The sequence below is a fragment of the Haemaphysalis longicornis genome, unplaced genomic scaffold (genome assembly GCF_048455015.1).
Source record: "Haemaphysalis longicornis isolate Haplotype H1 unplaced genomic scaffold, Haemaphysalis longicornis Haplotype H1 scaffold_1, whole genome shotgun sequence".
NCBI lineage: Eukaryota > Metazoa > Arthropoda > Arachnida > Ixodida > Ixodidae > Haemaphysalis > Haemaphysalis longicornis.
Window position 1 is genome coordinate 105236882 of NW_027526203.1, and position 23692 is coordinate 105260573.

The window sequence follows — 23692 nt, forward strand, 5'->3', positions numbered from 1 at the left end:
TTACTACGACTGAGAGGCTTGTCCAATTGCCCTTGGTAGCCCTACATACATGTTGTTAGGAGGCAGGAATGTGCCTTTATATTCACCTGCTAATTTTACTTGTGCAATTACTGCGCAAAAATTTCTTCAGTAGTACTGAATACGCCTAATGCACACGTCCAAGTCGAAGGCCACAACCCTTCTGCTAGGTTCTCCTTTATTTGGCTAGAATTGGGCTGTGATGGGTCAATGGTTCCGTGCTTGTCTCGCATACTGGAGGACCCTGGTTCGAATCCCAGCCAGCGCACAATTTTCTTTGCAACTAAACTAGGCACTTTGTGTATAGGAGCGTCCCTGAGAAATGTGTCACCATTCTGCGCATTCACTGACCAGTTTTTTGTTCTTTGAGCAGTCGGCCATTTTGGGTGTAATGCCTTCGCATTAGAATGCATGTGGCAAGTGCATACAGTGTACAGCTGGCTTCTAGCACGATGCAGCACAGGTCTCACTGGTTGTAGAAAATGTTGAACAGCATTCGTCTCACATTCTGAGAGGCCGGAAATTAGATCGCCGCGTTAGTGCCCAAGTGTGCGGAGACTCTCGGGAAAATTGCATGGTAGCGAACACAGTCACGAACTAGTTACACCCACATCATAAAGCAAGTTCCCATATCCGCCTAAAGCACTTGCTCTATGACTTTACCAGAATTGCCACAAAAATTTCAAATCTCAATTTGAAGACAAAGTACCTACCACCCACTTAGTGGCTACAGTAGCATTTTGCCCAGATAACGTGTGCTCTCGCCCTCTTCAACAATTTAAGTGCAGAAAGTGTGTCCAAATTTTGTACCAAATGGCCAAACACTAGCAGTGGTAACTTTACTCTCCAAAGTTAGCTGGCGCCTCAAGGGCAGGGTTCTACCAAATGACGATAGATTACAGCTCAGGAATAGTATGCCACAGCATCGACCAAATTTTTCCATGGTCTACTGGCCAACAAGGGGCGACAGCCGTCACCTAATAGTACTTCTTGCACCATGGCCGCAGCAAGAAATTCCACGTTATTTACACTATCTGCACTCTCTAACAAGTCGTCAAACATTTGTATTTTGCCTCCAACATAGAATATAGCTGTAGAAGCCAGTAATGGACCCTATTGAGCACTCCACCTGGGTTGCTAACCAATCTAGAGAGGCAGACAACCCTTGGGCAGCTTTTCAACCAAGAACACGACAGTTGTGGCTCAACCATGTGGAAGAAGTACAAGTCACAACTGCTGCTCCTCAGGCGGTAGAAAGCAGCCAGGTGCTGCCCCCACTGCAGCAAACTTGTACTCCACCCCCATTTCTCATCACACGAGAGGGCCCTGCCAGCAAGGTACTTTCTTCAGTGGTGATCCACAGTGGCGCCTCATTGTTGCCCACGTCCAGCACGCTTGAACAGCAGAGCTATCGCCGGTGGGCGGCCATTGCAGAACAAGCACAGAAAAGTGGACACTGCAGGCCAAAATCATCTGCAACCTAGCGGCTTCAAGGAAGCCTCAGAAATGTGCGAAATTTCAGCTCACCGACTAGAGACAACACAGCTGCAAATTTCCCCCAACAAATTGTGCCATTTATCAAGTTGGTGCACCTTGGCTTGAAGAAAATGGTGCTAAATGTTGTTAGCACTCTTCTCTTGGAAACCAATCTGCACCTTTCACCATGGCGCAGCTGAACACTGACCACCTGAGGAGAATAGTGCCGCAGCATCAGTTTTCATCCCAAGCAGTGGGGGAAAATAAAATGGCATGGATGGCTGAATACAAAAGCAGGGAGGCAGTAGTATGGGAGGGCATGGTGACTGCCTGGGCAAACGGCACTGAATGAACCGATGTAGCATTCGTGCTCTCGTGAGGATTGAATCCCTGGTACAACAGGAAGCTGTTGCTCTGCTTGAATTGTTGGTACGGCAGCACACCTAGGCAAAGACGTGTGCAAGCAAAACTTGAACTACACATGGTTGTTGCCATTTTAAAGAAACGCCCCTTGGCCGCAGCAGCTTGTTCCAATGTCTGGGTAAAAGAGAAACAGCAGCCCAGCTGAAGAGACAAAGAACTTTATGTCAAATGGTTAGCACATTTTGTTTTACGTGTGGAACACGTGCACTCTGTAACACTTCCCCTAACCACATCACAGACACATACTCACGCTATTCAACTGTGCTTACTCAAACTTTTAAAATGTTCTGCATTTCTCGTGGAGATGAGAACACACGATGAGACTCGCCGGTTTGGCAGGGGATGTGCACAAACTCACACACGATTAAAAAAGAAAAACGGCCGACTGCTGAGGCTCAGGAACAAAGTTCTCAGGGCGACTGATTGAGGTTCAGGAGTAGAAAAAAAAAAATCACCGCACAAAATGGGGAGGAGCCTTCACAATAACTGCCAGGTCATCTTTTAAATTGCGGAAGTGTTACATCAACTTTTCAACACACTCTTGAACTGGTACACGTAATCAGCTTCATCGCCCTCCAGGCGGGCGACCAGCACACTGGAGACACTTTCACGGCACGGTGCATCGGGCCGTCCGGTTGACGCGCGACGAACTTCTCTTGACAAAGCAGACACCGCTCGCAAGAGCACTTGCACCTTCGCGGTCGACCACGAGAAGAGACGAAACACAGGAGCAGCCTCTTCCCGCACGCTCACATGCACAAGCACTGTCCAATGGGCATTCGCACATAGCGCAGCCGACTAGTCATACACTCTGTCGCCCTCGGAATAATCACTAGCCGTCGAACGGGCCTCCTCCATCTGCGTGGTGACGCGCTCCAGCTCGGCCACTTTGACGTTGGCGTAGTGGTAGTACATCATCTTTATTCCGCTCGCGATGGACATCTTCATGCGGATGTTGTAGCGGAAGGCGTACTTGTTGTTCTTCTCGGCCCGCTTGTACAGGCGCTTCAGGTCACGAATCTGCTGGTCGAGAAAGACGATCTGACGGTACGTGGCGTCCAGCTTCTCCTGGATGCCCGCGGCGCGCATCTCGAGCGTGTCCTGCTCGCCAAGAGGCGGCTCCATCGGGACGACACCGCTACCTTCGCTGCAGTCTGCGTTGGCGGCGGCCATGTCTCGGCGAAGTTCTGCCTCAGCGACTACCCAAGCTTCAACAACCTCGACCACAAGTATATGGCGCAACTTTGAACACTGCTACGTCGCTGGAGGGACACGGCGCAAGCTGCTTAGCGCGCACAAGCACAGGACAACGAGGAGCGCGGCCGATCAGTACGACAACCGCGACAACTAGGATCACAGGGCACACAGCGCAACTCGCGACCAGAGCGCCCTCTGAGCGCATAGGAAAGTCGCGCCCGCTTTGGAAGGCGCAATTCCGAAACTGAAAAAGTATCAATAAACGTTGGTTTCACTTTGAACCACTGTGTTTCTCAATGGTTTGACTTGGCTAAAACTGTCAAAGTGCACAGCGTAGGTCCGACAAGTCGGTACAGAACACCGCATGCCAAAACTAATCCAGTAGACGATGAAGTACAGTCTTTGTCAAAATTTTGTGGGCCACGGCGACCGTGGCCGGAGCAGGCGCGCGGCCGAGTAGGGGCGCTGCGCTTGCCGCTGTCGGCTGGTTGCGCGGCTAAAGAGAGCGAGGGGAACTTTTGCTCTTGCTTTTGTAGTGTGTCCGGCGCGACAAGAGCTGCGTAAAGTGCCTGCGCTGAAGCGAAGTGCGCCTGCTCTGAGAAACCTGCCTCACTGCACTTATCGCGCTACGAAAGGAAGCGAGAAAGTTCCCCTCATTCTCCTTAGCCGCGTAACCAGCCAGCAGTGGCAAGCGCAGCGCCCCTGCTCGGCTGCGCGCCTGCTCCGGCCACGGTCGCCGTGGCCCACAAAATTTTGACAAAGACTGTACCTCTAATCTAAATAACCCTTTCAAGCATGCATAAAGCTGTCTTTTTTTTTTTTTTTTTTTTGTCGCCGGAAAACAGCAGATGGTGCGCAGCAGAGAACAGTTTACTCTTGCTTCAAGTGTATACAAAACACTTGCACGGTGAACACATTGGCCTCTTTTGGTACAACAAATTTACCTAACCAACCAAACACCACGGGCAGGAGCTGGTGCTTCTGGAGCCTGTGGAGCAACTAGTATTTCTTCCCCAAAACTGGAGAATACAGTAAGGGAAAGCAGTGCATGTAATTCCCGAATAAATATTCAACTGGCAATATTTTCAAAAAATACTGTGCCTGCATAAATCCCAATTCTTAGGGGGGGTCACAATTTGCTCATTTTTTCTTTGCAATTTGTGATGTTAGTGTACTATTCGAACTATTCGATGTAAATTATTTGACCAAATCACTATTTGCTTTGTACCTCGAATTCACTATTCGCCCATCCCTAGCGATTCATGAAGGCCGTCGAGCTTCAAGAACTTCAAGCTCGCATGCTTTGGGAGATCTTAAATAAACGACTGCTTCGGCACTACTGTCTACTGCGAACCTCGCTGGACTGCCATGGATGCGGCTGCCCACGTGGTTGATGCGCCGAGAGCTAGCATGGTGGCCTATGCCAAGGGTCAGCTAGGTCGCACCTACAGGTGGATATGGGTATGGGACCAAAAGGGTCATGGTTTGGGCCTGTTGGTGATGCATAATGGGAACTGAAAGCGCAAATTAGCATCCTGTTGTCTCCTTTCTTTGTCTGTGTCTAATTTGCGTTTTCAGTTCCCATTATGGGACCAACTCGGATGATCCTCCACACACGGTTGCCGAGTCAACAGTGCCGGCGTGGGAGGCACGCAAGAGACAACGGCAACCAATTGCAGCATCAAAGGAAGTTTATTCCCAAAACCACCCTAGCGCTCCCGTCTTCTACGTCGCCGACGGGTCCGGCATTGCTCGAGGGGTTGGAGCCGTTCGTCTCCGGCGCTACCGGCGGATGATGGTTGGTCCAGGCTGGAGGGGAAGTCGCTGGGTCGCTCCACTGCCACACGCCATCATGTCCCTGCTTGGTGCAACAAACCCATGGAGGAAAGAAAAGGTTAGGAGAGGCCCTGACGTCACATTTGTGAAGCCGAGTCCCGCCATGACTTGAGCCCACGGAGCCCAGCACTCTATCCCATCATCCTTTGCTGTCTCCGGTTTGATTTGACTAACATGGCGTCGCCCTGCCCTCCCGCTTCGAAGCGAAAACAGCTTCGTCGCTAATTTCTCGGTGCGATGTCATCTTCTAAGCTGTTGATTTCGCCTTCGATTTGCCCATTCTAACCCTCACCCAAAGTTTCAATCGAAAAACGGCCTTCGTTTTTGAGATAGAAGGACGCTTTTTCAGCTCTTAAGCCTGGAAAAGTAGCGTTTGTCGTCGTCATAGCAACAGGCTCGCGGGATGGCGAACGCAGACGCCTCCGACGGCAGAGTTTTCAAACTGGCCTAATCTAAAAACGTTTGTCGTAGCGACTGCGCTGGTTTGCAAGCGTAGCGAGGCAGCCACATACCAAGCGCCTTAAAAATTTGTCCGTTCTATTTGCCCAAATTTGGCCACCGCAGTTGTAAACAAGTAAGCAACATTGTCCATGGGCTCAAGAAAAATGACGTAACTTCCTCCACACTTTTCGCAATGCATTGGGATGCTAGGGGCCTCTCCTTAGTATTCTTTCCTCCATGAACAAACCGGTTGCACCCAGCGCCGCTGCCAGTCTCCTCTCGTCGCAGCCGACCCGCCAGTGTTGCTTCCTATGTCCTTCTCGCCTCAGCCGATGATGATGCTTAATGGCTTCCCCTTTGTAACAAAGTGGTGTTGCACAGCGACCTTGGTCATATCGCCGCTGTACAATAACCTCACAAAAAAAAAAAAAAAAAAAGTGCTAGTTCGATTTCGTTGTCCGCATGTCTTCCCAGATTTGTTCTCTGCTCTTTTCCCACAAACATTCTAACCTTCTTTTACTACCATCTACTGGTGTGCTTCCGGAAGCTGGATGTCTTCCTGGACGGATACCTTTGCACTCCCTTCCAATATGTTGCATGGTTTGTGGCTCCCTGCCACAACCTGCGCACAGCACTTCCTGTACCAGCCTTGCCACCACACCGCCGCCTCGCCGTTGCCTTGCCGCCAAAGCTACTCTCACGCTCCCGAAGCGATAATGTATCGCCCTGCAGTTCACAAACAAGAAAGACAGAGAGGGAATGGGGGAATTAGTTAAGACAGGTGTCGCATTACTTATCAGTGTGTGTCTCTCTCTCTCTCTCTCTCTCACACACACACAAAAAGTGAAGAAATTGAAATGTTCAAACAAGGGTAAAACACACAAACACAGCCCTCCTCCGACCTTTCCCGAACATACTGAGTGGCGCAAATACACAACACACAAGAAAGAAGACACCAACAGGCACTACACTTCCAACAGTTTAATAGCAACGACAGCAACGTACATTTAAAGGAGCCATGAAGACAAAATACAAGTTTGTGTTATTCGAAAGATTTCGTGTTTTGTAGTGCCCCCAGCGCTTGTTCGAATGCAAACGCTGCTTTATTCACTGAGAAATTAATCAATTTATGTTAAAATTTTGATTTTCCCGCTAAATCGTGTGTTTTCGTAGCTGCAATGACATCACAGACCGCTATGCAGCCTAGGATCCCTTGATTCGCGCGTCCGCCGTACAGGGTAGAGACACGTACACGCTGGGGCCGCCATTTTGGATCGCTCGCTCGCTGCCGAAGCAAGTCATTGTATCAAAATCGCCCTAAAAGTATTGCCGCAACGCAGTTAACTGGCAAAGTTTGAATCAACTTATCTGTTTCGCTTTGCTGGGTCGCGTGGGAAACGAAACGAACAACGCGCTGAGCACGTTGATCCAATCGCAGCGGCACGGGACCGTTCAAAGGGTGTCTCCACCCTGTACGGCAGAGTTGGTATCGAGGTATTCGCGCGTTTGTTTACGTTACTCAACCTAGATGGCGCCACCATACCATGGCGTGTCGTTTTCTGCCTTTTTTTTTCGTTCTGGGAGAAAATCGTTTCGTGAAACATACTGCTCGCTCGACAAATATGTTCACGTAAGACACCGTCGCGTCAATCAATCGGCCAGTGTCGTCTGAGACAGCCCCAAAGGCCCGCAGTCCTGTGCAGCTAAACAAGAATAGTGCGCTCAGTACCAACAGCAGCAGTACGCAGCGGTACTTCTATGTTTACATGTGCTTTCGTAACTTACACTTACCACCATTCTTACGGCTTTAAAAAGAATGTGCCCTAAATTTAAGGCAAATAGCTCGTTCGGCAGGCTTTTACTCTACCTAATTTTCGCTTGCTTTAGCCGCCCTCCGCCAATCGCAGAGCTGTCTCGTGTGACATCATAGGTTCTGTTGCGGGAAATGAGCTAGTGGGTCGCATGACCATTTCCTTTTTTCCTAATTATGTGGCTTATTCAACCGAAGTTTACGTTAAAAGTGGTGTCAGTATGATTCTAACGAGGCAATCTTTTGAATGAACCAAACTTGTGTTTTCTCTTCATGGCTCCTTTAACATACATCCTGACATGCGCAATAGACGTGCCCACAGCGTCAGCGCAAGAATTTATCTAAATACCGCCCCTCAGCTTTGAACAATACCACCGAAGTATCACTAACGTAGTCACTTCCCTTCAATCTTATACGATGCGCCTTGAGCCGTTCTCGGGCCTTCTGATGTCTGCTTTTTCCAAGTATCTTTGTCTCGGAAAATCGTGGCTCACAATTTGTGCAGGAACCACAATGCGCTGTCAAATGTGTGCCATTATTAGACTTTAAATTTTGCGCATGCTCCCTTAGGCGGTCTTCCAAACATCTCCCAGTTTGGCCGATGTAGGACTTTCCACAGGTGAGGGGGATTTCGTAAACCACCCCTAAAGCGCAATCAACGAACGGCTTCGCGTGCCGCTTTTCACAGACCATCTTTTTTGCTACTAGTAGCAATGCGAGAGCAAAGTTGGCCTAGCTTACTCGGAGCAGAAAAAACAAAAGCGACACCGTACCTCGTCGCAACCTTTTTTAGGTTATGCGAAACCTAGGTTGCGTTCCAATTCGCGGACAGCTTCGTAGACAGCCTACGAAGCAGTCTAACTAGACGTCTAAAGGAATAAAATTGGAACGGCGCTGCGGTGGCAAGCGCAACACCAGCGCAGACGACAGCGTCATAGCAGACATGTTGATTTGCGCAAGCCACAAGTTTCGTAACTATTATTACCGTTGTTATTACAAACGTTACGTAATTAAAAAATTAAGCAGTCATCTTCATCACTAGTAACTTATACTAAATATTTAAATAAAGGAACAAGTGCTTTTGTTTCAACATTAATACGCAAAAAGGTGGCGCTGGCGTCACCTTTTATTTAGACAGGAAGGTAGCTTGCATCGTTGCTGACTTCGATGCTGTCTCCTTGAAGCAGTCTTCGTTGACTGCTTCGTTCGAATTGGAACGGGGCTTAACATGGCGCACTGTCCGCGAAGACGACAACGAAGCTGTCTAAACGGTAAATTGGAACGCACCCCTTGTGTAGGTACGGAACCACTTCAGGTCGCTTGTCATTTCTTCGCTGCGCATTCATCCTAGGCTTACTACCTTTCACTTTTTGAAAGACTGTTTCCGCCACCGCATTCACGACCGACAGAGGGAAGCCAGCCGACAAAAGTCACTGCACCTGATTTTCAAAACTTGACTGCATCATGTGTGCGCACGATTTCCACAAGGCAGATTCTAGGCAGAGACTGGCAATAGACCGCTTAAAGGTGTTGTGCCACCAAATTTGTTACTTGTGCATTCTTTGTTGCAAACGTTTTATATTTATTTAAAAATTGCCGAGTCATACGGTAACAGTTCTTTACGAGACCAAGGTGAAAAAGACCAACACACATGCCCCTGCAGCACCTTAATATTCAGGTCCAAGAACTGGATGGCATCATCATGAGGCAACTCATGAGTAAAGGTCAGGCCTTTTCCAAGGCGCTTAAAATCGTCTAAAACACATTTCACCAAGTCAGGTTGAGTCACAGAACTCTGTTTGCTAAAAGAACAATTAAAAAATCATCTACATAACTAAAAACCTTCAAAACTAAAAGAGGACTAAAAACACGCTCCAAGGCCTGGTCTGGAATATATCACACAGGAAAGGGGTGAGGGACGAACCAATACAAATACCCTTGTTCTGCACATACAGGCCCTTGTCAAATGATATTAAATGTGCTGTTAAGATATGCCTCTAACAAGGTTAAAAAGTTGTCAACCGTCATGCCGATACTATTTTGAAAGAGAATTACGCCACTGGCATCAATACATAAAGTTACGCTTTCGATAAAATCAGCGTGAGGAATCGAATAAAACAAATCTTCTACGTCTACCGAGAACATATATCCTATTGACTGGTTATCCCCTTAAAAAATCGATCACATCATCAGATTTCTTCGTGACAAAAGAATCAGCAACTGTCAAGCAGTTATAGGCTTTTAGCAGAAATCGGCGCCCACATGAAGCTGCCAAGTTCCTTTCTCATTATGACTGTTCGAAACGGCATGTCAGGTTTGTGCGTCTTGGCTGTGAAAAAGACAGACAGCGAGTTATTCTTACACTTGGAAGCACTACGGGCAAGCTTCGTTAGCCCCAGATTGCTGCATAACTTTAAGGTAGAAGATTTAACTTTGGCAGGAGCAACCTTGTTCCTGTTCATTGCCTGCAGTGCCTTCCGATTGACCGTGCCCTTAGCCATCACTACAAATCCTCCTTCCTTATCTGACTGTAAAAGAGCCAGATGATTATCCCTGAACTTTGTCCACAACGCCATGCAACAAACGTAATTCGCCTCTTCGAACATGATCAGGTGCCGACCTCAAGAGACAGTCTACTCCTTCTAGAAGGCAACGTTCACCATCTTCCTTCTCAGCCTTGTTAGCCACACGCCTGTTGAGCGCCAAAAGTTCATGAGGGGGTATGCATGGTTCAATCCCAAACTTAGGTCCTTTCTCCAGCAGCCTCGCAATGTTCCCAGGAACGTAGGTGTCCTCAAATGTTGAAAAACCTCCGGTTCGTTACCTTGGGTGTTTTTTGAACAACGGGTCCTTCAGTAGATCCGTGAGGGTGTGCTGCCACCAGACTTGAATCATTTGGGTGACGAACCGCTTCAACCACCCATGTTTCCTTTCCGCCAACCACGGGGTCTTGCATATAACATGAAATGCGCACCTAATCATTCAACAACCGGATTTCCCTTTTCAGCTCCTGCCGGATCAGCTTGCTTAGACGTTTTATGTGCTTCCAAGATGTTTGAACGATGCCACACCTTTTCCCGGCCGCGGCGGCCGCTTTTCTGATGGAGGCGAAAAGCAAAAACGCCCGTGTGTACGAGATTTCGGCGCACGTTAAAGATCCCCAGGTGGTCAAAATTAATCCGGAGCCCTCCACTACGGCGCGCCTCATCGCCTGCGTTGTGTCGGCGCGTTAAAACCTACAATCAATCAATCAAACGATGCCACACCTTCAAAAAGTGAAGGGTAGTAAGCCTAGGACGAATGCGCAGCAAAGAAATGACAAGCAACCTGAAGTGGTTCCATACCTACACAAGGTTTCGCATAATCCTAAAAAAGGTTGCGACGAGGTACGGTGTCCCTGTCGTTTTTTCTGCCCCGAGTAAGCTAGGCCAACTTTGCTCTCGCATTGCTACTAGTAGCAAAAAAGAGGGCCTGTGAAAAGCGACACGAGAAGCCGTTCGTTGATTGCGCTTTAGGGGTGGTTTACGAAATCCCCTCACCTGTGGAAAGTCCTACATCGGCCAAACTGGGAGATGTTTGGAAGACCGCCTAAGGGAGCATGCGCAAAATTTAAAGTCTGATAATGACGCACAGACAGCACATTGTGGTTCCTGCACAAATTGTGAGCCATGATTTTCCGAGACAAAGATACCGGGAAAAAGCAGACATCAGAAGGCCCAAGAACGGCTCAAGGCGCATCGTATAAGATTGAAGGGAAGTGACTGCGTTAGTGATACTTCGGTGGTATTGTTCAAAGCTGAGGGGCGGTTTTTAGATAAATTCTTGCGCTGACGCTGTGGGCACGTCTATTGCGCATGTCGGGATGTATGTTAAGGGGGGACGTGGCAAGTAAAACTATTTTTGTTGTTTACGGACCAAATTTATTCAAATTAGAAGATTTTATGTATTTAACTAACCTAATAACAAAACAAATAATAATAATAACAACAACCTAATAATAACAAAATCAGGTTAAAGATATATTCTATACTTGTTGAGTTACTAGACTAATTACCTTCACAAAGCTGCTCCAAGATTAATTAACTAATTAGGCAAGAACTCAACAAGATTTTTATCTCAGCATGACCAGGAAGGTCTATTCTGTGCAAGGAAGCTATTAGATTATTGCTTTATTTCCTTTAGGTATTCAAAAAGAAAGACAGAAGTTTCACTTTCTTTTTGACTTGCAACTATTTCTGATTTTGAAAGGAAGGTGAAACTTTTCTTGTTCTTTCTTTATGCCTAAAAGATATAATGCAATAATCTAATAGCTTCCTTGAACAGAATAGACATTCCTGATCACACTGACGTAAAAATCTTGTTGACTTCTTGCCTAATTAGTTAATTATGCTGATTCCAAGTTTCAGATAATTAGTCTTCTAACTCAAAAAGTATAGATGGTATCTTTAAACTGATTTCAGTTTTGTTGTTGGAATGGTTAGCTACATAAATGCTCCTAATTTGATTCAATTTGTTCCATAAATAAAAAAGTCGTTTTACTTGCCACGTCCCCCCTTAAATGTACGCTGCTGTCGTTGCTATTAAACTGTTGTAAGTGTAGCGCCTGTCGGTGTCTTATTTCTTGTGTGCGTTGTGTATTTGCGCCACTCAGTATGTTCGTGGGCCTAAACCAACACGCCCAGCAACACGCTCTCTCGGACCCTTCCCGAGCTTCCCCGAATGGTCAGACTGGTCAGAATAGTCTGACGGCAGTGGCATTGTGTCCAGTTCCGGGTCCCAACCCCTGGGTGCACTGCTGGTTGTTTCCCAGCCCTCCGTGGAGTCGGCTGCAACAGCAAAAAAAGCTAAGGGTGTAAGCGTCCGCACCTTTCTTTCCCGCGCGAATAGGCGGCACATACGTAATCACCCATTGCCATTCTTTTTTTTTTTCCTCCCTCAAGTGCCCTCTACAACTGTTCAGTGTATTGAGTAGAGTAGACTGCCTCAAATACAAACGCGCTGCTCTAAGCAGGTGCGTGTTTCCACAAGATCGGACAAGCATGTCCGATCGACATCCTTAATTTTGATGCAAATTTGATATAGAGCTCCATGTGCACAGGCGAAAACATATGTGAAGTTTTGTTGTGGAAAAAAAAAAATTTCCCTTTCCGAAAAAATTCCTAAAGCTGAGTCGGGTCACTTGCGTGTTGAATGGTTCGTGGAAAATTGGAAATTACCACTGTAAAACAAAAACTACTGCAGCTATCGCCCTAGTTCTTTTTATATAGAGACTTTGCATACTCTGAAGTGATTTATTGTATTCTTCTTTGGCTTGCAGAGTGAATTCCTTTTATTAAAAACTTGCAAATTGGGAAAAATATTGAAAATTGCTCAAATGTGGGGCTTTTTTTATCTTCATCCCAGTTTTGGTTTATGTGGTCAAGTTGCTTCAATATGAAAAAAGCCCGGTACTGCAAAAAGGTAGCGCTTCAGTATATTTTGATAACTAATTAAAAAAAAAAGGCCATCTTCGATTTCTCGAACTTCCACAAATTAAAGCCGAAATTGCTCTCTATCACATACATTAAAAACTTGTCGCACCATTTTTGTAATTTCGCAGCTACAAAGCGTTAAATATGTTCTTGTTAGCAGTATTGCGGTGACATACTCAAGTGGTTTGTAAGAAGCTTATGACCGCAATATAGGGCGAGAAATGGCCGATACAAAGAGAAAATAATTAAACAAACGTTGTGGTGAGCATGCTTTGTTGAAATTGGGCACGTATAAAGTACGTTGCACCTAATTCCCATGTTGAAGTTCCGGATTCCGAGCCCATGTTTTGGTCGTGTGGGTAATTATTGACTGGTGCGGTCTCAGCCACGCAACTTGAGACCTGGCCTTTCTAAGTTCTGGGCTTCAAATGATCGCCGTTATATGTTGGATGAAAAACAGAGGAGTCATGGAGTGATACAAAAATGTAATGAATCAACACTGCAAATTATCCTTATGTTCAAATTACATGAATTTCAGTTCTCTGATCTGGTACCCGTGTTGTCTTCAAACTTAAGGAATAGCACCCCTGTGCAATCTCTGTGGCACTATATGCTACTGCAGAGCACTTAGCACCGACGAGGCTGTACGGCATTACTGCCACACACTTGAACATGAAGAAGGGGGGCAGTGAGGCTGGTACAAGTGGCCAGTAGCGGGTTAGCGGCAGCCATCTAGTGACCACCAGTACAGGCAAAGATGTACATGCTGGTTGGTCGGCTGAAGGGGATCTTTTGTTCCAGTGTACAGCTCTTTGAGGCTAGGGAAGTTCCTTCTGGTAACAATTTTTCCCTAATCCCAGCCTCCTTCGGCTCGGATGTGCGTGAATCGCCGCAGGTGATGATCATGCAGAAACTGATGCCTGCTAGGGCAGTTTTTTCAAGCCGCCTGATCCTGTGATCGCTCAAGGCGGCTAAGGTCACGGTTAGTCGTTCAGCTTGATGCTTTTAGTTTTGCTGGGAGGCATATCTTTCTGGAACTAAGCAGGAAGTTCAGCCACCCACCTTCAGTACCTGTTTATTTCCGCCAGAACTCTTACCCTGACCCTCCTGCACTTTGGACTACGGTAGAGCATAGCCCATGCTCCCCGTACGCTCCCGAGAGGTCCGGATCTCATCTTACCAACTCTGTATATGCGAGTGGGCCTACACCGTGCAGAAACAACAACATTGAGCAGCGCATGAAGAGATGCATCCAGAAGAGCGAGTGCACTTGCTCGAACGATCCACTTGGGGGCCTTTTCCATGAGTTGTTAAAATGCTGGCCACTTCATTCACACTTAATTTCAGCAAATCATGCTCACCCCAATGTTTATTTAATGCTTTTCTCTTTGTAACTGCCATTTCTTGCCCAACATTGCCGTCATAAGCTTTTTACAAACCACTTGAGTATGTCACTGCAATACTGCTAACAAGGCCATATTTGTAGCTTTGTAGCTGCAAAATAACAAAAATAGTGCAAAATGTTTTTGATGTAGGTGATAGAGAGCAGCAACCTTGGCTTTAATTTGGAAAAGTTTGAAAAAATCACAGATGGATTTTTCTTACAATTGGCTTGCAAAATATACCAAAATTCATTTCCTAGCTGCAGTAGAGACAGACAGACAGACAGACAATGAACTTTATTGTACAGACAATGAACTTTAGAGCTTTTTGGAAATTGAACCATCTTGACCACATAAACTAAAATTGGCAAAAAGATTGAACAAGAATAGAAAAATAACACTAAAAAATTTGAACTAGCTGCTTATATGATGGGAAAAAGGCCCCACATTTGGGCATTTTTCAAACATTTTTCCAATTCGGGAATTTTTATTAACACAAATTAGCTCTGCACGCCAAACACGAATACGTTAAATCATTTGAGAGTATGCAAAGTCTTCACATAACCAGAACTAAGCCAATAGCTGCAGTAGTTTTTGTTTTACAGTGGCAGAAGTTTCAAATTTTCTGCAAGCCACTCAATGTGCCAGTGACCCCTGAGCTGGCTTTAGGAATTTTTTGAGAAAGGGAATTTTTTTTTTCCACAAAAGAACTTCCCATATGTTTTCCCCTCTGAACAAGGAGCTCCATATAAAATTCTCATCAAAATTAAAAATGTCGACCAAACACGCCCGTCCGATCTCTCGTGAAGACACCCAGATATAGATTTTGAACTGAGATTACGACAAGGACGCAAAAACACATATCGCCATGCCCCTTCCAACTCAACCTTCACGATTCTCTGCTCCCCTGGTTAACACTGTCTAGCTAAGAAAGACCAACTAAGGCGGTAAGTTGGGCGAGTTGGTTACTGACTAAGGAAATCATCGTACTAGCGAACACTAAACAGAGACAGAGGTAAAAGAGGCAACGAAACACACGCTAGTACGATGATTTCCTTAGTGAGAAAGACCAGCTGCTATTGACAAAATCCCCTAGTCTTCGGTTTGCTGATCAAATGGTACACCAAGCTCATATTTTTTTAAAATCCCATTTTTTTGTATGGCTTTAAAACAATGAACTTTGCTGCTAAACACAGTGATGAAGCTTTCTTGACGAGGCGTTGACACTGCAGCATTAAGTAAGTTGGTTTGCTGGCTCAATTTGTTATCTGGCCAATTTTGGTCCCAACTCTTTGTATACATTTATACTAGTCTATACTAAACGTGACATGCCCTTCTTGGAGCCCATATGTAAGATCCTTGTAGGTGTGTGGGGAGACATTCGAAAAGCAAGTGCTTGTTAAAAGTTACGCATTATTGGAACTGGAAAAAGGAGAAGTCAGCAAGTGTAAAGCTGGGATGAACGCCATGAAGGCATGCAGCAATGTGCTGTACTTAAAAACAGAGGTACAGCCTTTACTTAGTCTTTTCTTTTTTATTTTTTTTTCTCGCATCTGTCGCCGCTGCTGCACGCATGGTCTGATGAACCACGGCGCGGCTTTAACTTACTTTGTGCTCACATTTAGTGATCTGCATTTCCCAGCCCCTAGAAGAACAGATCGAAGAAGACAGGGAAGTGGCCCAGCTTAGGCCGGCGAGGCGTGATAACGCAAGCTGCAACTTTTTTTTTTTCGTCCACGCTTTGCGTTTGCGATATCGAAGGCAATTGCTTATCAGGCGTCTACAGGCGGAATCCATGCTTTCTTTATGTGACGCCAAAACAATGGCCCAGATGCACCAGTCGAACAGCGCATCCGCCAATAACTCGCACTATAAACGGTACAGAGCTTCTGGTAACCGTGTTATAAAAGATACGCTTGTGCATTGAGTTCTATGGGAGGCCTACCGGTGGCCGAGAAATCCCGCGTTACATCCGGTCCCACACTATAGCTGGTTACGTTAATACTTATAAATTGTCTAAATAAAGCTAAAAGCTGCAGAGTCTGTATGTTTGTTTTATGCTGAAAAATCTTGCAAGCCCCTTTAAACGAGCCTGTAATTTTTTGCCAGGCTATAGTTGCTATAGTTATCTGAAGCACGCTTTAGAAATTCAAAATTCCAGTTTTTGTAATTAGGAATTGTCAAATACTATTCACTTTGATTCGAAGATATTCACTTCAACTCACAGCTATCCGAACAAATGATTTATTCACTTTGTCTTTGCTTTGAAGCCACCAATCGCTCTTTGCAAACCCCTAGCCATCACCAATTACAAATGGACAAATTCAATTGGCAGAATTTGCGAAAGCACTACTTTTCTGGGAAAGAAAAATCAGTATAGTGCGATCAGTATGTAAGTGCAGAATAAATATGGTTGATTGATTGTGGGGGTTTAACGCGCCGACGCAATGCAGGTGGTGAGGCGTGCCGTAATAGAGGGCTCCGGATTAATTTTGACCTCCTGGGGATCTTTAACGTGCACCGACATCTCGTACACAAGGGCGTTTTTGCTTTTCGGCTCCATCAGAAAAGCAGTCGCCGCGGCAGGGAACCTCTTTTCTGATGGAGGCGAAAAGCAAAAACGCTCGTGTGTGCTCAATAATTCTGTTGGGCACGTGTTGTGACAAGAGGCAAACTGTACCTAAAAAAACATTCTGGAAAAACGTGTTTCGCCACCACTAGCGATAGGCCTAGTTTCTGTTTTGACAACGGTGGAAAGCATCAAATCGACTTCACCTTGGTGTACAAGTGCAATGGAAATATTCAGATTTATGCCAGTGAATCAGAGGGAACACACATACAAACAATATCAATCCTTACTGCCAACGCTTATATAAGTGCCTGGTAGCAGAAAAATTCAAATATTAAGAGGCTGTCAGCTTCACTAATCACTGCTCAAGTGGAAATATTTTCTGCACTGTCACCTAGACACTTGCACCCCGAAATGGTACTGACTGGCCGCCTAGAGTGTGGACAGAGGGTGTGGCCAGCGACATTTGCTTTAGCCCCTTGTGACATGCTCTATCGACGTCATAGGAAAAGAGAAGCGGGACATGTCAGCCTTGAATTCTTATTTTTAAGCGTAAAAGGTTTTGTGGTTGAGTAGAGGTTGCAAGCTTTCAAAACAAATGAAGTAAGCTCACAACACTGCCCAAGACTTGAAGGTAGCAAAGCTGCAGGCAACCTTCAGGACCATCAAGCCGGGTAAGCCTACGATTGCAGTCGATTTGCTTCTTCTTAGCTGCCGCAATGACATAACTGTTGCCATAACTGTGAGCTTCCTTCAGTTTTTATAAGTGATAACTACTGGATATCACCTTGGGGAAACATACGCTATGACCTGTCTTTCTCATTGCGAGCAAGTGTTACCACGATTATGTCGAACAATGGAGTCTCTCTTTTTTTTTTTTTTTTTTTGGCCAACCTTGGCCAATCTTCCTAAGTGGGTGTGCCTGGCTTTGAAAAACATGCGCCAGGGACACTGGGCGGTTGCCACGAGGCATGCACACACAAGCGCTCGACATTTTTTTTTTTTCTGCCCGCTGGTCGCCGCGAGGCATGCATTCACATGTGCGCACTTGGCATTTTCTTGGTATTTCTGACTGCAGACACACAAAATAACGATTTGTAATTACAGCTGGATTTCCCCACTCTCGTTTCATTCTGATTTTATTTAATGTGAACACATGAAATGGTCCACAAAGCCAAAAAGACGGCACTAGAAGCCGTGTTGATGAGAGCCGAGAAACGGCTGAAGGGTGAGCGCAAAGGGATTCCAGAATGCAAGCTTCATTTGCAATAATAAAAGCACTAGTAAAGGAAAGTTTCCACACACTACCGTACATTTAAATGTCCTTACACCTTGCTGCTCCGTTCAGACAAAATGCCGGAAGAAGCTACGCTAATCCAACTTAAAACCATTCAGGAAATCACAGTGCGGAAAAGTGAAGATAGCGGCAATACCCGTTTTCAAGGTTTCGGCATTTTCGGCATTATTAAAGGGACACTGAAGAGATTTGTAAACATTGCGGGATTACTTGCACAATTTTAGTCCGGAGTCTCTCGGCCATCTTTTGACCACTCTCGCTGCATTTAAGCGACTTTATTCAGTAGAAAAATCAATTCCAAAATACTGTCCTCCTCTCTGCATCCTCCTTGCCGACTTCCTAGGATGTTTCGTATGACATCAAAACAAGGTGGCGTGTCTTGACTGCACGGCTTGCCGACCCTCTGATAGAATCAGTCAGCCAGCAGGTCGTCGCAATTCATTCGCTCAGTAGAAACTAAGCCGTGGCATATTTGTGCCAAGAAAAATGTGCTTTTAGTTTGTTAGTTTGTGACTGTATCAAGCTATAAGTCCAAGTAGCTCCACACAAGCGCACATGACGCTTCGCTGACTAGTACCATAATTACACGATTGTAGGTCGATATTTTTTTTTTTTTTTTTTTCAAATCTGACAATCCAATGTTGGGGGGTCGACTTAGAATCGAAATCGAACCGTGTACCAATAGTAACGACAAGAGGAACGAGAAATCAGGGGTGCTACGAGGTGGGGACAGCCTTGCGCCCTCGTTTCCATGGTTATGGAACTAACATCCAACCTACAACTAATGCTGTTCTCTTTTCATTCCCACTTTTTCACTGAATGCCACAGTCACCATCAGACCAATCGTCCCTGCCAAATGCCTCCGCTCAGTGTCCCCCCAAGTTTGCTGCGAACATTCAGCAGAGGTCGGGCAGTTACCTTCAATGTCAATTCAGGCCTCCAGACGCTGACGTATTTGCAGGGGGCTGAGCGCCAGCGGAGGATCGGATGTCACCGGCGGCTTCAGAGAGGGCGTGTGCCAGAGATTGGACGTCTATGGAGGTATCCGAGGATGCAGGAGGTGGGATCTGGGTGTTGGCAAGGGCCAGTGTTTCATTGGGAACCTCCACGTCTGCCACTTCCTTCATGGATGGCCCTAGTGTTGGCAGTTGTGGTCCTTTAGATTGAGATGAGGATCCTGCAAATTTAAAAAAGAAAAAAAAGAAGAAAGGGGAACTCTTAAGGAACCCTGCAACACTCGTTAAGCCGTGCAAGTAAACCCGCGCGACGCTTACATTACACTGTCAGAAATACCCGAGCCAAATATTACTTGTGCACATGAAGCGGTGAGCGCGCAAATTGTTGTTAAAGATGTGGAAAAACCAACCACACTCTCTTCAGGAGCCCATTCGTGCGATTTCAACTGGATACGGATTGGCTGTAGCTCCGGCTTGGCGAACCGGGCCTGTGCCTCATGTAAAGATGGCCAGCCACATCGTTATCATTATCAAACAATAGCGTCCGCCTATGAGTTTTTTTTTTGTTGTTGTTGTTTTGGGTGGCGGTGCGGGCGCACCGTGCATGTTTTTGGTGAAACTAAGCGTCCTGAATGTATAAAAAGTTACAGATAGCTGGCGCTATGGTTATTTTATTGTAAAATAATTGTTCAAACCCAGCCCAAATCAACGAAAATTTCGTTGAAGTGAAAGCAAGCCTGACAAATGGTTCGTTGTGGCGAGGACTTTGTTGCATTGACTTCTATGGCTAGCTGACGGGGAATTGGAAATATTTTGCTGAAGCGGAAATTTCATTGAAGCGGAGTGCGTTGTAGTGGGGTTCGACTGTGGTCGAAGCGTAGCGTATTAATTTGAAAGTTGACGTTCTCGATCCGTGCCCTTTGTCCACCGTACTCAGAGCGACTAACCTCCTACCATTGCGTTCGTAAGCGTTCTGAACATTGTGATGTGATTGTGGCTACATTAGCATCGTGCATTGAATCAAGGGATTCGCTAATACTCATTTTGGTTATTAGAGACGAACAAAATGCTTTTTGAATGCGAGTAATGTACTCACAAATAAAAGGAAATCGTGCGCGGCCGCTTCCGTCAGCCACCATGTTGTTTGTTTTGGTATAGCACGGCAGTGTCCGCTGCCGGTTGCTTCGATGGTTGTCATTTTCGCAGCAAATGTGTTCTCATAATAAAGTTTCCCACTCAACCCGCAGCGCTTGGTTATTCCGCATGCTTATGCAAAAGCTTTTCTTTTTTAACATCTACTGCGTGCACCACGACCGCACGGCTCTTGAGGGAGCATCGATCCTCAATGGAAGAGCCGCCGTATGGGGGGTATTGGTAGTTAACAGAAGAGCTTCTCTTTGTGATGATTTTTTCTAAGCAGCGCGCACATTTTTCTTCTTTTTGAGAGAGATGCAACTTTAAAGGGTCGACCTACATTCGAGTCTACTTACAATCGTGCAAATAGGGTACACTAGTAGAAAAATCTAAGGCCAATTGAAGGCGGGAGAAGAGTCATGAAAGCTAATATAGGTGCTGAAGAATTAAAGTCGTACAGCGTAAAACCGGGGTGCGGGAAGCATTTTTTGCACAGGGTGAACTGGCACAGGGGTCAGCAGCGCGACCAAACATCTGCGAATGCTTTTCCGCCTAGGGAATGTAGTCGCCAGATGTGAGAAATTGGGGGAATTTGGGGGACGCTCACTGCACGGGTGTTATTCAAGAAATAGTGATGTAAGTTGCTTGGAATGCTAAAACTGAATAAAAATGTGAACTGGCTATACATTATATACTTTATATTTCCACCCCTGGCAGAGCTGGCTTGTGACCGAGTGGTCTGGAGCACTAGGTTCATTGTTTTGCAAGCTGCAAGCTCGAATCCCCGATAATGCAGGTTTTTTGTTTTTTTTAAAGTTGATTTAACGGGCATTGTTTTCTTTACTAAATTCACCATTTTTTCACTGTAACATTGTTTGTTCCACAAGCGAGCTCGCAGAACATGTGCAGACTGACACTGACACGCTGGCAAGTTCTCGTAGGCGTGGTGTTGGAATAAGCACCGACTGCTTGTGGGCACAGTTCCGAATCAGCCGACCCTTGGCAGGCGGCCAAACTTCTGTTGACTCCAGGGGCGGTATTCTCGTAACGGTCCCTTTTGAAAACGTCCCTTTTGAGTCCCTTTCATCGTGACGTACTTCCGGTTAAGCAATGGGCGTTCACAGTAGGTTTGTTGCGCTTGCGTTACACGTCACTTCCGGTTGTTTGCTTTTAGCCAATCACGCTTGCCAAAAGGGACACTTTCGAAAGGGACGCAAAAGGGACAGAACTCGAGAATACCGCCCCAGGTCTTTTCATTTAAGGGGGGACACCCCTCTTAAAACTATTTCTTTTAATTTTTAAGTAAACTCTGTGAAACTTGTCAGTCTTGCTGCTTTTCCCCCACTGATTTCAAATATGGGATTATTTTTTTTGTTGGTCAATTAGGTCCCGAGATAATTAGAGGTAATTAACCATTTTTGGAGGAACAATAGACAAAACTGTGTTGGTCAGAAAACTGTAATCTTTACATTTTCCAACACTATGAACCCTGGTGAGTGCAATAAGACAATCGGTTTTTTTATGCGTCGCTTGGAACTAACTTTACAGCTCATTAAACTTCAGTGTTTGAAGTTGGCACTCAAAATGGCTCCTTGCCAGTGTTGCCACCAAGGTTTAATGAGCTGTGAAATTAGTTCCAAGCGACGCATAAAAAAACCGATTGTCTTATTGCACTCACCAGGGTTCATAGTGTTGGAAAATGTAAAGATTACAGTTTTCTGACCAACACAGTTTTGTCTATTGTTCCTCCAAAAATGGTTAATTACCTCTAATTATCTCGGGACCTAATTGACCAACAAAAAAAATAATGCCATATTTGAAATCAGTGGAGGAAAAGCAACAAGTCTGACAAGTTTCACAGAGTTTACTCAAAAATTAAAAAAGTTTTTTTAAGAGCAGTGTCCCCCCTTAAACGCGTCGTTTCATTTCGTACAAAACCAGTTTTTGGTCACTAGCTTTTATCTTCACCGTGTAATTTGTAAACAGCGAACCGAGCAATAAGTTTTTTTTTTTTTGTCAAAAAACACTATTTGCGCAGCCATAGGTCCGTTTCGATTCTACGCAATCTGGTGAACTAATTGTTGTCGGGTTTAACACGCCGACGCAACGCAGGCGGTGAGACGCGCAGTAGTGAAGGGCTCCGGATTAATTTTGACCTCCTGGGGATCTTTAACGCGCGCCGAAATCTCGTACACACAGGCGTTTTTGCTTTCGCCTCGATCAGAAAAGCGGCCGCCGTGGCCGGGAATCAAACCCGCTCCTCGTGCTCAGCAGCACACCGCCTTAGCCACTGAGCTACCGCGGCGGGTCTGGTTCAATAACTACCCATCATTCCAATCGAAGCGTAAGCGTCGTCTCGGAGTTCGGGTTGACACTAGCGGCAGTTTCCCCTCTAGTTATTATTGTATGAAACTCTATGCCCTACGGCAGCTCCTACCTGCACACTGTCCCACAGGCCAGCTCTACCCATTAGTATTGATGCTATCTTTATTTATACAAATGTTGCATCGACTACACGCATTGACTTCATCGAACCGTCAGGCTTTGTGAAATGGCGTTACAGTAAAACCTCGTCACAAGAGACACTGTTACTAGAGACACTTGGTTACGAGAGACATTTGAATAAAAGCGGTTGGGTTGGTTTTCCTGTGTTTGCCATGTTAGCAACATTGCATGCAAGAGACCTTGGTTACAAGAGACGTTTTTTGGCTGCCTTGAGCGTCTCTTGTAACGAGGTTTTACTGTAGTTTAGGGAACGCCCGAAAATGGTCCTCCCCCCCCCCCCCACGTGGCCTGTAAAAGCAACAGTGAAAACAAGCAACACACCTGCATCCCCGTCAGAATCGTACGGCAAAGCCGGCGGCGAATCACCCTGGAATTTGGCGAGAGTCAAGGACGACGATTCATCCCAAGGACAAGGAGTCTTCCTGCCTCTCGTAGCTCTTCCTGTAGCTGATGTCTCCTACAAGTTTGATGAGAATCAATGTTATCCCGTTGCAAGAAACAGAGCTTTCTTGTCTCGCTACTACCTTAGAGCTGCTCGCCGCCTCCAAAGGACTCTTCCGCGGACGGCCACGCTTTCTGGGTGGGAGAAAACAAAAGGGTTATCCTGTTAGCACAGAAACCGAATTCCCACCTCGGTATGAGACAGCTTTACAAAGTACTAAGCCTGATGAAGCGCACTCAACGTTACATTTGTTACTCGCAGGGCACACCAGTTCGTCAAAACAGTAGTACCTCCACCACACACAAAGGGGCTTTGTGCAGCTAATCCCACACATTTCCCCGTTGCAGGATTCAATACATTCACTCGGCTTCTGCTGATTTCCCTGCTGGCTGCCTTCAATTTGACAACAAAAGAAGCACGGCGTAAAACGGCCCTACCATTTTTGCCACTCATTAACAGATAGTTTGTTACCGAGTCTACTCGCGCAATCCTCGCACTTTTTTCCAGAAAAATTGGTGTGAAGTTAGAGGGTGTGATTATTATGCGGGGAAAGTACTATTTTTGGGGTGGTAAAAATGAGCTTAATTACAATTAAAATAGGTATTATGCATAACCAAGACATTTCCAAGCAGACTTACTTTTGTAATAAAAGCACAGGGTCGACATAGGCACAAAAAACAAAACTTTATTTGTTGCGGCCAGCCGCCGCCCAACGTCACCATCCCGGGTTCGGCA

The 23692-nt window shown here is 45.9% G+C and overlaps 1 protein-coding gene and 1 long non-coding RNA gene across 2 annotated transcripts; both read right to left on the reverse strand.

The window, feature by feature from the left end:
- Positions 1-2059: 2059 nt before the first annotated feature.
- On the reverse strand, positions 2060-3285 carry LOC144178609 (uncharacterized). The gene has a single exon (XM_077706587.1). It carries the CDS (start codon positions 3088-3090, stop codon positions 2716-2718), a length of 375 nt encoding a protein of 124 aa, XP_077562713.1. The 5' UTR covers positions 3091-3285; the 3' UTR covers positions 2060-2715.
- A 1502-nt stretch (positions 3286-4787) lies between these two features.
- On the reverse strand, positions 4788-22974 carry LOC144178633 (uncharacterized). The gene is made up of 2 exons (XR_013324036.1): positions 22837-22974; positions 4788-6117 (listed from the first exon to the last, which is right to left on the reverse strand). It is a non-coding gene; the product is annotated as an uncharacterized LOC144178633 (long non-coding RNA).
- Positions 22975-23692: the final 718 nt, after the last annotated feature.

Bases quoted from the DNA above. Each gene is read 5' to 3' on its own strand.
- LOC144178609 (XM_077706587.1), bottom strand. From the start codon at position 3,090: ATGGCCGCCGCCAACGCAGACTGCAGCGAAGGTAGCGGTGTCGTCCCG.